Source organism: Aplidium turbinatum, chromosome 6, assembly GCF_918807975.1.
Source record: "Aplidium turbinatum chromosome 6, kaAplTurb1.1, whole genome shotgun sequence".
In the NCBI taxonomy this organism is placed as follows: Eukaryota; Metazoa; Chordata; class Ascidiacea; order Aplousobranchia; family Polyclinidae; genus Aplidium; species Aplidium turbinatum.
This window is the reverse complement of record NC_137477.1, coordinates 32381577-32399049: the sequence shown is the minus strand read 5'-3', so window position 1 is coordinate 32399049 and position 17473 is coordinate 32381577. Positions and strand designations below refer to the sequence as shown.

Sequence of the window (17473 nt, the reverse complement as noted above, 5' to 3'; positions counted from 1 at the left end):
TTTGTCTGCTATTGGTTCATAACTAAGATTATTAATACAAAACTGATACCGGTAGCTCTGTTGGTTAATGCAAAAATATTTCGCTCCAAAAAAAAAAACATTTTGGAAAGATACAGCAAATCGCATATTCAACAGCACTCAGTGAAATGGTTTGAAAATTAGTTTATTAAATAAATTTTTATTTGTGGATATGCTTTCATCATAATATGTACAATTTGTACATATTGTACAATATACAAACAATCTTCAAAATAAATCATTGATAGATCTACTTATGTTCTTGACACAACTTTTCAGGTGATGAACAACAATAAAGAAAATTGAACTGTGAAAATGAAGACCGGGAAAGATGTACTTAAAAGTAGCATTGTTTTAAATGAATATCCCCATTCTACATACATTTCCGTCAAAGAAAAAATACATAAATACGAAATGTAATCAGGCAACAAACCGTTTGCTCTATCAACTATGACAAAACAGGAACAGTTCTGTTTACGAATATGGGAATGCAATTGCAAACTCTACGTTGATTGCCAAGGGTACTACAGTAACATAACTTTTCAATTAATGGCATGTCAGAGACGGCTTAGCACTTCATACAAACATGGCTTTACTATTCAACGTAACTAACAAGTTGTGCAACAAAGCAATCATACATTAGATGTTGCCGGTTAATCAATACGAAAGCAAATCATAATCTGTTGGATTCTAAATAATGAACAGGTAGTATACATACGAACAAGCAACCAATACGACGGAGCATAATTATACAAGGGAGAAATGAATTTTATACAGTCAAAACAAAACCCAAAATAAAACCATAACAAAGAAATTTTGGGTAAAAACAAATTTTCATTTCGAAATGTTTTTTATTGGCCTCTGTGTCTGAGTTTACTGTAAATATTCCAACATTAGAAGCAAGAGATGGTTTTCTGTTTTCCTGAAAGCTTATTAAAATGTAGGTGTTCAAAGCCAAATATATGTAGCTTACTTAGTCATACGCGCCGACTTCCGGGGGGGGGGGGGGCGGGGGGCGGCGCCCCCCGTAAACTTATGGTTGAGGGGCGACGAAAATGGCAATTACAAGTGGTGTTTCAAAGATAAAACACTTCGAGAGAGATTTAGATCATTTAAACGGACTTAAAGAATGCCGAAAGCGAAAAACAGCCTACGTTGCTCTTGCCCGCAAAACAGCAGCTGATCGCATGGCTTTCTCTGGAACGTGAAGTACTACTAAGATGCGTACGGCAGGCACGCTCACAGTCACACACTGCTTATCTTCCCACGAGTGAGGAGCAACTTCAAAGTCAAAACGCGTGGTAGCGAATGCGAGGTTGAATGTTTATTCTCATTTCACGAGTAATCCAAACGTCCGTTAGATTTTTTGTGACTTCAAACATGAAATCGATTTTAGCAAACTTTATCGAGTTGAAACTATGCCACAACGAACAATTACGTGAATACAGCTTGGAAATCATAAGGAATGGGAATTTCAAAGTAGAGCGTAGAGTAACATACGCTGCTGGAATAGTCACGTAACTATTCATGGCAATATTAAGTAAGCCAGCTAAATTAGACGATTTATTTTCAACAAGGCCTTCCCGCTTATTATGATTCAACAGAACGCATTGTTTTGTTCGCAATGTGTGAGAATTAAATAAAAAACTGATAAAAGAAAAGGTGTTTAATGGTCTTGGTCGCAGATATTGCATGCGTTAACGATGTCTCCTACCGCTATTATCACCAAGCCAACCTGACATCATTGTTTTATGCGCCGCTAAGGTTTGACATCGACTTCAACGATCATGGAATGTTACGTAATTAGAACGATTATATCCTACACGCAAAAACAAAAAAAATGATCTCTTAAAACAGCTCTTGTTGCTGTTTTGTCTCGTGAGCTTTGTATATTGCTCAACAAGTGAATAAAGTTTAGAATTGACAAGGAATCATTAAATTTGAAAATTAAGTTTGAATCTCTGCAATAAACGTATTCAAAACTTTTACTTCGGCCGACGTCATTTCACAATTCGTAATCTATGTCGGCAATGATTTTGATGCAGCAAAAATGCGTTCATTTTGAAAACTGCCGAGCTGGAAACAACAGCTTGTCCCGTGTATAAGTCGAACCTGTCTTTTTGAGGTGAAAATCACTTGCGAAATGCGAACATCTCGACCTATGCTCGAGTATATACGGTATTCGATAGAAGACTATAAGACCTTCGATAAAAAAACAGAAGAGAAAACACTTCGCCGTTGTTAACGCTTTGAAGGTAAGTAATTAGCAAAACGAGGTAAACTGATAGCGGGTTTCCACTCTGCTTTGGAACATGATTTTTTGCGTTTTATTTCGATAACTTCACTGTCTTGATCGTTGTTATTCACTCGCACGAAAAGGACATGAATCGGCTTGTTTTCCAACTGTTCCAATTATGAGCTAATAATATCAAAATTTTTACGACTAGCCGTACTGCATGCGTAAAACTAATCGTTTCAAGCAGCGGTTCTAATAAATTCGGTTTGCGACCGAGTGTCAATACAGTATAAACAAGACAGTAAGCATAATCAAAAGCTATTTTAATTGAGTAAAATAGCGATATGGTTATGACGTCATCACTTTTCTCGCCCCCCAAGGTTTTTTGAAAAGTCGGCGCCTATGTACTTAGTTACTCTAGTACTATAACAACTTGAAGATCATTTAATATTAAGTTATCGCATTTGATTACATCCATCAGCGTATAGCTACCAAAAGGAGTTTGTGAAAGTAAATTAATAACCAGTGCAGGAACCCTTTCTGCAACAACAGTCAACACTTACATTGAAGGTTTTGCAGCAAAGTCTAGGTTTAGCCCAAAAACACACAAAAAGTGTGAGTACGACGTTCCTACACAGTAAACCTCTGGTTGAATCGTGTGCAAAGATTATCTTCTTTGTTGCATGTTTTATACATTAATTTCTAGAAGAACTCGTAATTGTTAAACTGAACCTCCTGAACAAGCAGAAGAGTTAATTCAGAGAGCAAATATATTACATGTAAATTTTTGCCCAACTGGGTGCCTGATGTTAAAAAATACAATTTGCTGCTATTTTACACCCTAATACGTTTTGAGAAGTTTGAAATGCCCACACAATTGAAACAAAACTTCATTAAAACGTTCTCAATTTGAAATATGTAACCCACATGATATGAACATTCACTTCATTTATTGAAGAATTAATCAATCCCATCCATGACTTCTCAAAATAGTTCACTGGTTTGGTACCGTTTCTATGGCTTATGATAAGCATGGTAGAAATTTGCTGGATTCTGCCAAATGATGCAATATCTACATCAAAAAGCACAAGAAATGATGAAGATCAAAACAATTGTGCTTATTCAAAACCAAACGTTCTTATTGTGCAAAAGATACAACACTAAATATTGCAGACTGGGAATGAGAAAATTCTGCTCTGTTTTGTAAGTTGGGGGGATTCAAGTTATGATTGTTTCCTATCTCTCCATAGCCATGAACAGCAAGAATAGGTAGAGATGGAAACATTTGTTGAAAAGTATGTGTTTCAACACTTCCTTCACTTTGGATATAATCTGAATACCAAAACTTATTGTGCATTCTGTCAACACACGACACAAGTATGCCAAAGCTATTTTTATCAGGTGGAACGTCTATTGATGATCTTAGGATATCCAGCTTACTCGTGAGCTGTGATATTTTGTGTATAGTTTCATCAACAAGAACGGACGCAGTCGATACAGATTCTCCACTTATAGCCACGGCAAGAAATTGCACTTTCTTTGATGAACCATCATATCTTGTTCGTTTCTTTCCTTTTAGTTGGTTACCTACCAGGCTCAACATATGATCACTACAGTTTTTGGATATCTGAACATCATTATCCAAAGCACAGCCCAAAATAACCACATTGTTTCCAAGCATAAGGTCATTTTTTAAAATTTGCTTAAAGTCAACATCGACCCAATTTTGCATTGATGGATTTTGGGTATTGAAAAAAAAGAGAAGCATTTTTAAATCTTTTTGGCACAATGAGAACGTTTTAATGGCGGATTTAAGAAGTTTTCGGTCTTTTGCTGTGTTAACATTTGACCAGGACATGACATTTATTTTATTACTTTGTGATGACAAAAATGACAGTGCCTCTGCTCGCCAACTGACATTAACTTGATCAATCCGACAGCACATTGTTCCTCGAACCATCACTACAACACAATCTTTGGGCAAATACTTTCGAAGTAAATCATAAAATTTAAATGAAGTATTATTATGATTAACTGATTTGTACACAAGAATAAGAAACTTTGGAACTTGTTTCCACTGTTTTCTCCATGTTAAAAAGTTGTTCTCAAACTCACACAGTTTTGAATCAACATCGCCTGATAGTTTCAAACGTTTGTTCTGTGATGTTAATCTTCTATCTGCACAGCCAGGACCTTCAGAAGTGCTAAATATTTGCGAATCAAACGACTCATCCTTGGAGCGTTGCTTCAAAATGTTTTCAATTGATCTTTTCCATGCATGACATACTTGCTTCTTTTGCAGTAATTCTACAACAGGAAGAAAATGAAGCACATTTTGCAAAATTTCTTGTACATGAACCAAACAAAGTTCTGCAGGATCCATCACCATTGGTAAGTTACCTACAGATTCAAAACAACGCTGAATACAAAAACATGTGTGATAAAATGATTAACATACACGTTGGAATAATCATTAAATCGTAGTTTACAATAAAGCTAAACAACCCATGAGTTACTGTAGCTAGTATAGCTACATTTGCAATCAGCCTACTCAAACAATGTTGGCTCAAATACATAAATCATTCTTCATAATGTTGAGATGAACGAATTTGAACATTTACCATACCTTACACTAACAAAAAGTATGTTAATATAGAAGAACAAATTTGACAATATACACACTACTCGACATGGCCCGTTTCGCAGACTCCGATTCAGAAACACTGATTCAGAAACACTGAGAAAGCCTTTTTTGGAGATTTTGGACAAATGACCGGAAAGTCTCAGCAAAAAAAATGTTAAACACATAAACAGAGTTTCATGATTAACGCTCTGTCAATTAAAATACAATTGTTTGTATTTAACTGAATAATTGCCTAACCTATAAAACAATCGTTGCTAGATGTACCAGCAAAATATCAGCTAATTTACATCTACCTCACTGTGATACAATTACAACATAAAATGCTTCGTTTGCATGGGTATTGGGTATGGGAAGGTAAACACAAAAACGGCCTACCTAAATGATCCCTACAAATATAAGCTGTCGCAGTGTCGCTGGATTTTCAAAAAATCACCTACTCGGTGGTCTCCGAATTGGAGTCTCCGAACAGTCCCAAACCACACACAAGTATCATTTCAAGTGAGGCTATGGCTGAAACATTGTTTGAGAACTCTTGTTTGTTCACGTCTTTCAAGAGCTCTCACAAACTAACATCTAAATATATTCCAGACAACTAGGTGACACCAAGGCATTGTGAAAAAATATTATTCTAGTGATTCTCAACCAGGGAGAAATTTGGTTTTAGGATTATAAAGCTTTTTAAGCCTAGTAAATCGGCCTATACTAGAGCTTTAGAGAGTGTTCAAATCATTTTTGAAATAACATGTTTTCACACACTAAACCTTTGCGACTTCATATGGATCACTCAAAAGTTGAGAGCATCAATAGGTAATGAAAAAAGTAAACAAATCTGTGATGTCACACATACTATGCACTAACTCAAAGAATTTTAAGTAGCTGATACAGTGATACAGTCGGAGAGGAATTTTCATGCTATGAAGATATTATAGTGCTTCAACTTGCGATGCAAAACAATTTTTTATTGTGATTTAATTATTTTAGTATGAAATAGGATATTAGAGTCTAAAGAGCTTATTACTGGTGAAAGTTTAGTTTCTCTTCTAAGATTTAGATATAAATATTAATGTAAATGAGTTTTTAACAAACTAAATTTGTAGGTGGTGGAGGGGGAGAATTTAGATTTGAATATCGACTTAAAGGGTTCACAGAATAAGGTTGGGAACCACTGTAATTTGATAAAAAAAGCCATATATTTTAATCAGCTTGGCATTAATGCAAGAATGTAAAAAGTTTGATGCAGTCAACTTGATGTACAACAAGCCACATTCATAGCAGACAATTTGCACAAGGCTATAAAGTCACAAGACCACAACACATATAGTACATTCTATTGGCCTAGTTCATGGGAAAGTTATTTTTAAACCCACGACATGAATTAATCATACTATCGGTTGTAGATTTTGTTGGTTACTCATAACTTCACATGTGGCATTTCAAATCTAACACTTAAAAGTATGTGTGGTGAAAACATGCAATTATTTTGAATGAAACATTGTAAAACAGTAGCTTCTTTGATGAAAGATAACTTAAAATTAAACGAAATTCTTTCTAGAGAAACTTTATACAGCATGACATCACCACTCAAAATATGTCCATGTGTGGAGAAGTTCGGCCGCACCTCTCCAGTGTCCATGTGTGTTGAACTGTTGATGTGTTGTGCATATTACATCATAAAATCCTTATCATTTGGTAATTAGTATCATTCATGACTACCAAAATCATTAAGATTTATTGGTGTAACAACTTTTAAATCTACTTTAATTATCAAATACCTTTATATAGTTCAACAGATGTCGCTAATTATGCAAAAACTCATAAAACATAAGCAAAATGGGTAGTGGGTACCAATAATTGATTTTTCACCTCTGTGGACAGTGGACACTGGACACATGTCTGACAGGCTAATGACATAGCTTAATTTATGAATCATGAACATGTCAGGCTTGCCACAATTATTCACGTACCTTCTACTTCATTAACAACATTACGGCTGAAGTCATTTGAATCATACTATAAGTCATGGACCAACAGGCAACGTCAAACTAAGGTGGAGAATTTTTTTTCTTTTGAAATCAAATATAAGTGGTGTATAGACTTAAAAGCATCTTTTAAGATAGCTTGGGGTTTGTGCCACCTACACTACAGACTGCACCCATGTGGTCAGTTATTTTCTAAGGTCATCCGGAGGTAAAATTTCATGAAAATGCCATAGGCTAACCTGGAAACCAGTTAAGCTAGAATGGTTCTCAGTTAAAAATGCTCAGAACGTCCATGTTTCTATTTTCTCCAAGCAACGGTTGTCACTATTTTAACTAAATAAACCAGAAATTGGCAAGATGAAGTTTTTGCCCTATTTTCATGATAAACGACGTAAACGTGTGATCAAAAAGCATTGCAAGAAAGAATGAACATAGCGGAAGGTAATTGTTTTGTTTTTCATATCTTTATCCTGCATTGCGGGAAAGCGGACTTAAGCGCTATGCATCGGTGTACGCCTTTCGACGTACACCTGACCCACGCTGCAGCCGACGGCAATGTCTGTTTCCGGTTGTCTACTCTACTTATGACTGAAATTTAGTACTACCCATTACTTGAAATCGATCACTGGGTAGAGGCAATTATCGTAAAGTTTCTTGCCCAGAGAAACAACAGCAAATGCGGGTGGCTGGAGTCGAACATGCAGGCTCTCGACTGCGAGCCCAACGCGCTAACCACTCGGCCACTGCTGCCGACTCGGTAATGTCGTAGCAAGACGGCAGTGCCCATAAAACTTCACAACTTTTTCATGAAGCTAATTACAATTTACAGGTCATACAAAAACAAACAACTGCATGAGCAGAGAATCCAACTGTTGAAAAAACATATCATAACATGAGAAGACAAAATGTATTTCACACGGAAATAAGTTGTGCAATGCTGATTCCAATGTTACAGCACTTGGTTTCATGTTTTAAAAAAATCATCCATTGGTGAATACATCTAATATCACACAGACATCCATTTCCCATACTCTTGCTCAGACACAAAAGTCTATATCGTCCAAATCTAAAAGTCAATTGGCTACAATGGCTGTACTACGTTGCACACTATCTCCAGTATATTCGGTGGTAGTGGTAATAGATGACTTAAGACTCTATTGGTATATCAGATTGAACTTTGTCCACCGGTTTCTCTGAGTCACCTCCAAAGACTTCATGGCTTTTACCATCTGATAAGTTTTCACTTTGCTGCAATGCAGCCTGCTCTTTTAGTGGAGGCGAGTTCTCTGAATCAGTATTTTGTGATGCAGCTTGCTCAGCAGTTTCAGATTCTAACTGACTATCAGAAACCACTGTCTTATCTTCTTCAGCAAGCTGATCACTTTCTGTGGGTGCACTGTTTGGAATATTGTCAGACAAAGCATTGGAAACTGATGGTGTCCCTTCCACCACCGTGTTGTGCACAGCTGCTTCATTCACTGTCTTTTTTGCATCGACTTCACCAGGCTGTAATGCTTCTTTCTGACTTTGCAATTTAAGAGCTTGTTGCTTCTTTTTTTGTTCCAAATAAAATTCTTGTGGAGTAATTGCCTTTAGCCTTTTAATTTCTGCAGCAAAATTATCAGCACTCTCTTTCCATTTACGCTTGGTAACTGCATGGTTTTCCTCTATTTCTTTTAATTCATTCTGCAACTTTGTTTGATGGCGATCAAGAGACTGAACTTGGTTACGCAATACATTTAATCTCTGATCAGTCACAATCCCTCTTCCAGATGGAACCATAGTTGACTCAGAAAGAATTTCAAGCATCAGTCTGTGGTTTCTCTGAAATCGAGCAGCTGCAACATGTTTAACAGAAAATCCTTCATCTGTGTCTCCTGCTCCGTCATCTGCTGGTTCAATACTCATACTGGAGTCATCTCTTTCAGCCAATCGATTTTCTGCTTCAATTGCTTCAGCTCTTCCTTTGGCCTGCAAGTAACCCTGATATGCTGGAGAATTATGATAAGATTTCAATAGATCCTGATACTTAGACTTTTCAGCTTCATACTCATCCATGTACAGTTGCTTGTCTGAAGATGGCAATTCACGCCACATTTTACCAATGATCTTCCCAACTTCCCACAGCTTCAATTCTGGTTGATTAGCTTTAACATCATCCCAAACTTTTCTACTATAACGCATGTATGGCATTAGGGGCTTTTCTGGAACTTTGGGAGGCTTGGGAGTGGCACTTGCAGTTCCATGATTTCTTCCACCATGCAAAAAATTTGGGCCCAAATAAAGTTTATTGAAAGCTGGGTGATTATATTGGTTAGTCATATACATAGCAGTACTGGGTGCAATGTGATTTCCTGTGGATGGTTGTGCTAATATTGAGGTCAAAGCTTCAGCAGCAGTTGCACGAGTGGTTCTACGACTCATATTTTTAACTTATCTTGGAAATATCAAAAAAACACAAGTTGCTATCAGTACTAATGAAACTAAACAAAAAATATATTCTTAGCAATCTATCAAAACATGAATAAGATAATAAACATCCTCGTAATGTAATTTATTCAAACCTGGAGAAAGCCCGACTACAAGGACTAGTATTACTGTAAGTGTTTTAAATCAGCTAGTATATTACAGCTAGTATTTATATCCATCGTTCCATTACCTTCTATATCTATATAAAAACAATTGCTGTTTTATCAGCAAGCCGCAGACCAATAAAAAATAAAATAAAAAGTGAATGAAGTATTCATTGCATATATATTGTGAATGGACTCATATCACCTTTCAATAACGTAATATCATTAAGAACACTGGATCTGTATTCAGTGTTGTTAATGATATTGTAAAAGAAATAAAGTAGGCGTTGGACGTTGGTTGTTGATGTCTCTCAACCTTTGTTCTGGTTCCTCGATGTTATTTAGGAATAGGATGATAAGTTATTTAAAGATCATTCATTTAGGAATTAGGATGCGACCAAACAATCTAATATAACAAGTAAATAAAATCAGCCAGTTTTGGAAACTTATATAATTCATTGATGAAGCTTTCTCAGCCGCATAGGCAGCTTTTTCAGTATCTTATTCAAACAGACAATACTTTGAAATTGTTACCAATAGTTATCATCACTTTTTCGTCATTACATTGATGCAAATGACATTGCCAGCTTTGGGTCAGAGAATCTTGACGATGCCTACTGCTATAGAAATGACCGATAAAAAATCTAACCACTTATTTACTTTTGCTGACATTGTTAACAAAGTTTTTTGTCTCTGGGTCGACTCCCCTCGACGGGCATTGAAGCCCAACTAGCTTCACGACCCAAGATCTCTGCTCTTTCAAACGAGCACCCCATCGACTGAAATCATGACACCCTTTCATGCCAGCTGCCCAACTTCTTAACAAAACTGGTGAAGAAAACATTTCTGTGGCAGATCATAAATGAAAGTCAAGCACCACCAGACTGCATTTGTTAAGCCCAGACGCTGAAACGTGCCCAACTGCCCATTTGGCCTGATGTTACAGACACAGGCGTGTGTGTGCGTCAATCGTCTTTGAACGGGCATCAGGCTCTTTTGCTCAACTATACACCAAGAGAAAAGGCCTCTTCCTCTTACTGTGAATGTGGTGCTGAGAAACAGATCGCAGACCATATCATCAATGATTATACCATCTTCAAGCAACTTAACGAAGTGGAAGGTCTGCGAGTCTTGGATGAAACAAAAGACTGGCTGCTCTCTGGTAGACTTCCAGCTTAGTCCGGGATCATCGTAAATCTGGGGTGATAAAAGGAACCCTCTGCCCCAGAGGCTCATACAATGAACAAGTTCTCATGCGGCCATATTGTATTGCAGCAAACTACAAGTTGAAATGGAAATGGTGATCAAAATTAATTTGCAGCTCTGATAAAAATGTGCCATTCAAGAATGGAGACTTGGCAAAATTGTATCTAGTCTTTTTGAAAAATTCTATGCGGTTGTAATCAGATCATTATTATGGACTCTATGGAGATGAAGCAAAAATTCAATGTTTTGACCTTGGAAAGTTTGTGTTCAAAGAAAATGGAACTGTGAAAACTGTGAAACATACGTAGAATTCATTGATGTTAAATGTTGTTTTTTGTGATGTTAGGCTACTGCCAATAGGTGTTCAGTTGCCTTTACATGAGGGTGGGGTGAAACATAGGTAAAAAATTTAAGTTGATAGAATTAATCTGTAATAGTTACTAAAAGTTGTGATGTGGTAAATGTATGCACATGCTGAAATATTTCCGATTTTGATCAACGTTTACGTCTGCCCAAAGTCGATTGAATTTTTTTCTGGTATTTTGGAGCTATATATATATAACGTCATCAAAATTAGCAGATTGTCATTTTTATCTCATTTCTACCTTTGGTACTTCTATCTAACAATATCAGAGTTATAAATAACACATAAATTGTTGCAATGCAAATACGTCTTGTAGAACACTTGTTGGCTGTATATTATCAACTGACAAGAAAAAACACAGATTTTAAGACATTTTCTTCAACGTCAATTGAAGGCAGTTGAATATCAACAGTCTCAAACTCAACGAGTGGTAAACTGTCACAGTCTTCAAGTTTTTTACCAATGGAGCCAGAAAAACTTTCTGGCTCCATTGTAATATAGATTCACTGTACATTCATTGTAAGGGTCTGCTACTATTCGGTGAGTCCGATTTGGTGAGTTCCTAACCTCTAACCCTAAAACGGCAATGATAATTAGGCTACGGTACTGGATAATTAAAAAAAAATTTGAAAAAATTACCTAATAGGGACCGGACTCACCGAATCGGACTCACCGAAACGGGCCATTCCGTCATTGTAAAGTAATACAGATTCGCTTTCTCCATAGTTTGCTTCATGCACATCATATGGAGAAGGAGTTTCCCCTTTTTTGGCAAGACTGTGTAGGCAGTGGCGTATTTAGAAAGTTTGTTAGGGGGGGGTCAAGACATTGTGTCAGTCAGACGCGTAACGGCTGACTCGGCGACCAATGGGGGTCTGGAGGTAGTACTAGTACACACGTCACACGGGGTACTCTTAACGGTAGTAGCCTACACAGAAAGCTCAAATTTGGTGAAAATGGCTGTTACTTGGTTCAAATGTTTTAAACTTGTGTTAAAATTAGACTTATTTGACCCTTTAAATAGGGGGGACTATACCAAAATGTCATATTATGCATTAGAACGGGGGGAGAGGATTAGCTGAAACCGTCAGATAGGAGGGGGGTCCAAAATTAAGAGCAAATCTGCAGAATTAAGTTACTGTTCCAATCAATGAAGCAACAAAAGATATCAAACACTTCAGAACATAGCCTAAACAATAAGTTAGTTTTTCCGACCTCAAATACCTTTTGAACATTCTCAGCGATTCGCAAGACAGTTTACAGTTTAATGCGGTGATAGCGCTAGGCAAACATATCAATGACTGCATCATACTCGAGTAGCCTACAATATCCTAGTTTAAATACTGTACATCTGGGCTAGACCACCCAAACGTGGCTTTTCAGGTACTTTAGCGTTCACTGAAACGTCGCTCATTGGAGGCAGTTGTAACTGGAAGCGTAGCAAAGATTCGATGTAATTTATGGATAATTGCGATAAGTGCTGAGTTGTTCAGCAGCTTGACACGCATCCACAAGAGTCGCAGGTGGTTTATCCACAGAAACTGCAAGCTAATTCGCTCTCCATCTTGGCAATTCGGGTCTGCTACTATTCGTCTAGTCCGATCGGCTGGTCCGATTCGGCTAGTCCGATTCGGCTGCAGTCTTTTTCGGTTGGTTTGTTAGATTTACGGAAGGATTTTGTTGGATTACAGAAGGATTATGGTTGGATTTTCAAAAATTTGGCAAATAGGGAACTAGCCGAGAAAGACCGTACCCGAATAGGGAACTAGCCGAATCGGACTAGCCGAAACGGGCCATTCCGTGGCAATTCAATAGCTGCACAGCAATTGCTTGGTTCAACATCAAGCATTTAATGGTAGAAGTTGAAAATCTCGTCGATCGGGCAGTCATCATCTTCATGAAAAATCAGGTGGACAATCAGTGTTATTGGCTGCTGAAGAGTAGGGATGGGCAAAATAGAATACCGAATATAGAATAACCAGTTGTGAAGCCTAACCGGTTTCAAAGTGCATATAAAATCGGATAATTGAAACCGCTTTAACGATCCGACTTCGTACCACTCCGTCTGGTCGCAACAAATTCGCTACAGCAAAATTAGAATTGTTTATTGATTTGGTGCAATCCGGCGCAAGGAAAACGCACAAGTTTCGTTGTTCGCATTAAAGAGATCTTTCTTGTCAAACGCTTTGCAGTCATCACAGTCTTGCGAAAGTACATACGGGTAGTTGTCTTTGTCTTAGTTTTTACTATGCCAGTACATGGATGACTTGTAGAGCTGTGAGATTGAATATTAGGGTGGATCAAAAAAAATGAATTTTTGAGTTCAGCTTAGTGCATCTGCTAAAAGTTGCAGTTTGGGCTATCTTTTGCATTGGTACTTGAAAAAACATTTTTTGACCCCGTTTGACCCCTATCCAAGAGCTCTCTAGTGGCCGCCGAACCAAAATTCCTTAAATTGGCTATAATTTTTTTTCTAGTGGGTGCATGCTAGTGGTTTTGGTGTCTATCCCCACTAAATCAAGTCTTGGGAAGTCATTTCTGCAATCTAAAATCATCTATGGGCTAGCAAAATGACATCAGAGCCCTTTTTTAGCAAAAACGCTTAAAAAAGTTGGAAATTTATTGGGTTTTTTTAGAAAAAGGGCAAAGAAAAACAAATTCATAATGCTGCTAAAGGCATTTCTGTTAGTACGCTGAAGCAAACATATAAAAGCAAACAATTACCATATGAAGTTTTGCAAAAATGCTGCCTTTTTAATTTGTACATCCAATTATCCATAGCATTACAGCAATTATCCATAGCACAAAATGCATTACAACGGGTTCAGGCAAAATAAGTCTGTTACTATTTTGTTGCTCAGTTCACCAACTCATGGCATGCATAACTTTTTTTGTACATTTATCATGTGCAGAACTTCCAGCCAGCATGGTTTGTTGCTTTTGTAGATCTTGTACAACTCTGTACATATGACCTTTTTTCTTCTTCAGACTTGGTTACTATACCGGAGTGATAATTTGTTACCATTTCCAACGCTCGCTTATCTGCATCGTTTGTGACAAGGAAGAAGCTGAGTTTCTGCTTGATAGAAGTAAAGTTTTCATTTTGTTCCAATAGCCTTGGAGGAAAGTGCAAAAAGTCTGGAGAGGCCTCCAAGAGGAAAAATAAAGTAAATGAATCTGGACCAAACAAATCTTTTAAACTTTGTGTCTGTGGCTGTATAATAGTCTTAAGTAACTCTTTGGATTGGAAGGTTGTTCGAGTTCATTGATACCAACTCCATTGATACTTAACCATGATTTGCGCAGCAGATTTTTTTTCAGTTATGGAAACTTCTTGGCTAAACAAGCTAAAGACTACAAGTCTCTCTGCCAGGTACCAAAGATGGTTGTCAAGCTTAGCCTGGAACAACTGTGCCAATGGTTTAAACAATTTAGGATACTTGCCTGTGTTATGATCCATCATCAACATTAAATCATTGCTGGGTGAGTTAACGTCAAAGGAACAGTGAACCATGGTTTAAAGTAGAAAATACAAAGAAATACTGCTAACTCTGTTATTCTTTGTAGCTGCTCATCACTACAGGTTGCAGAAGCTTGGATTGGCACAGTTATCTGCTCTTTTCTTTTTCCGCTTGACTTTAATGCTGATTTCGACTTCGAACCAGTACTGGTTAATACATTTCCAGTTTATTTTTAGTACAGTTATCACTTGTCAGTTGTTAAATAACCTTCATTTAACTGGTTTGATGTTAACCTTCATTTAAATAGCCTCTAATATTAATTTCGATACAGCAGTCAGATGCTTCGGATAAAGGGGTTACATGAGAAATCTGAGACTTGTTTTTTATTGCAGAGGGGGTTTTTGCTAGATGGAAAATACTTCAAAATGAAAGCTCCAGGTACCTACCGCTACCATCATGCTCGATGGATGACAAAAATAATATAGCCTACACACTGAAGATAGCCTTGTTGAGAAACCAAAAGTCGAAGTCAGCACTAAAGTTAAGCAGAAAAAGAAAAGAGCAGAGAAAAAGCAGATATCTGTGCCAATCCAAGCTTCTGTAATCTGTAGTGATGAACAGCTGCAAAGAATAACAGAGTTAACAGTCTTTCTTTGCATTTTCTACTTTAAGCCATGGTGCACTGCTCCTTTGACCGTTTAGTCACCCAGCAATGATTTAATGTTGATGATGGATCGTAACACAGGCAAGTATCCTAAATTGTTTAAACCATTGGCACAGCTGTTCCAGGCTAAGCTTGACAACCATATTTGGTACCTGGCAGAGAGACTTGTAGTCTTTAGCTTGTTTAGCCAAGAAGTTTCCATAACTGAAAAAAAATCTGCTGCGCAAATCATGGTAAAGTATCAATGGAGTCAGCATCAATGAACTCGAACAACCTTCCAATCCAAAGAGTTACTTAAGACTATTATACAGCCACAGACACAAAGTTTAAAAGATTTGTTTGGTCCAGATTCATTTACTTTATTTTCCCTCTTGGAGGCCTCTCCAGACTTTTTGTACTTTCCTCCAAGGCTATTGGAACAAAATGAAAATTTTACTTCTATCAAGCAGAAACTCAGCTTCTTCCGTGTCACAAACGATGAAGATAAGCGAGCGTTGGAAATGGTAACAAATTATCACTCCGGTATAGTAACCAAGTCTGAAGAAAAAAGGCCATATGTACAGAGTTGTACAAGATCTACAAAAGCAACAAAGCATGCTGGCTGGAAGTTCTGCACAAGATAAATGTACAAAAAAAGTTATGCATGCCATAAGTTGGTGAACTGAGCAACAAAACACTCACAGATTGATCTTGCCTGAACCCTTTGTCATGCACTTTGTGCTATGGATAATTGCTGTAATGCTATGGATAATTGGATGTACAAATTAAAAAGGCAGCATTTTTGCAAAACTTCATATGGTAATTGTTTGCTTTTATATGTTTGCTTTAGTGTATTAACAGAAATGCCTTTAGCAGCATTATGAATTTGTTTTTCTTCGCCCTTTTTCTAAAAAAACCCAATAAATTTCCAACTTTTTAAAGCATTTTTGCTGAAAAAGGGCTCTGATGTCATTTTGCTAGCCCATAGATGATTTTAGATTGCAGAAATGACTTCCCAAGACTTGATTTAGTGGGGATAGACACCAAAACCACTAGCCTGCACCCACTAGAAAAAAAATTATAGCCAATTTAAGAAATTTTGGTTCGGCGACCACTAGAAGGCTCTTGGATAGGGGTCAAACGGGGTCAAAAAATGTTTTTTCAAGTACCAATGCAAAAGATAGCCCAAACTGCAACTTTTAGCAGATGCACTAAGCTGAACTCAAAAATTCTTTTTTTTGATCCACCCTATTGAATATGCTACATGCAGTAGTGAAGATAAATCAGCAAACTTGGCTTCCCCCTTCAGAAATAGCTACCTATCTCACGTTGTTGAAAGCATCCACTACATCTGTAGAAAAACGCCCTTGTTTGGTGGAAAGCAAATAAAAACCAATTTTGTTTATATCAGTTAGTTTCAAAATAATTTTGAGTACCGGCCACATCGGCTTCTTTAAAGAGATGTTTTTTAAGTGCAGGTTTAACTGCCACCAAGTTGAGATCCCGTTTGACTGGTAAACATTTAGAAAGCCTAAATTTGTTACACTGCAATAAGCTATTTTTGTGATGTTCATTGTTTTTGTAAACTCATAAAAATTATTAAAATGTGTGGATAGTAAAAACGTTCAATTATTCTAGAATACATATCTGTATGTATATATTCAAATCAAATATAGTTATTACTATCTGAAGCCTTTACAAATTGTTTCACCTAACGGATCATCAGAAGGTCTTATTCAAATCTGTATATATATATTCTATATTCGGTATCAGTATTCCAGAATAACTAATTATTCTATTTTGCTCATCCCTACTGAAGACTGAAGAGACAGCACTCGTAAAAGTCATCAATCACATAACTGATCGGAAATTTCCATTATCGTCTTCTGACATTACCTTGTACAAGATTATGTTAATCGACAAGGTAAAACCATAAAAATCTTCCGAGAAAACCTGGCTGGTTGGGACTGGCTTTTAAAATTTAAGGAACGTCAACATTTTACACAACAACTTGCTGACAATGTGAAGCCAAGCCATGCTGAAATTAGTTCAACTATCGTGAAAGAATATTTCAAAAACATTTATGAGGAACTGCTTTTAATCGGGGGGCGGTGGGGGTGAGCCGGGGGGCAGCGCCCCCTGTAAATTTATGTTTGAGGTAGGCTTACCATACGTCCCGTTTTAGGCGGGACAGTCCCGCTTTTTAACGTCTTGTCCCGGCGTCCCGACCGGTCAGCCAAACGTCCTGCTTGGGCGTTCAGCCAGCCAGCATAATACACAAACATTACCAATTAGCATGTTCTCGTTACTGTTGTTGCTGTGTAGCGAACCGGTAGCCTACTTGCTGAA

The 17473-nt window shown here is 37.2% G+C and overlaps 2 protein-coding genes across 2 annotated transcripts; both read right to left on the bottom strand.

Moving 5' to 3' along the window:
* Window positions 1–153: 153 nt before the first annotated feature.
* Window positions 154–4643, bottom strand: LOC145771734 (F-box only protein 22-like). The gene has a single exon (XM_082583462.1). The coding sequence runs from the start codon at window positions 4641–4643 to the stop codon at window positions 3393–3395; it is 1251 nt and encodes a 416-aa protein (XP_082439588.1). The 3' UTR covers window positions 154–3392.
* A 30-nt stretch (window positions 4644–4673) lies between these two features.
* On the bottom strand, window positions 4674–9301 carry LOC145771733 (SWI/SNF-related matrix-associated actin-dependent regulator of chromatin subfamily E member 1-like). The gene has a single exon (XM_082583461.1). The coding sequence runs from the start codon at window positions 9299–9301 to the stop codon at window positions 8024–8026; it is 1278 nt and encodes a 425-aa protein (XP_082439587.1). The 3' UTR covers window positions 4674–8023.
* Window positions 9302–17473: the final 8172 nt, after the last annotated feature.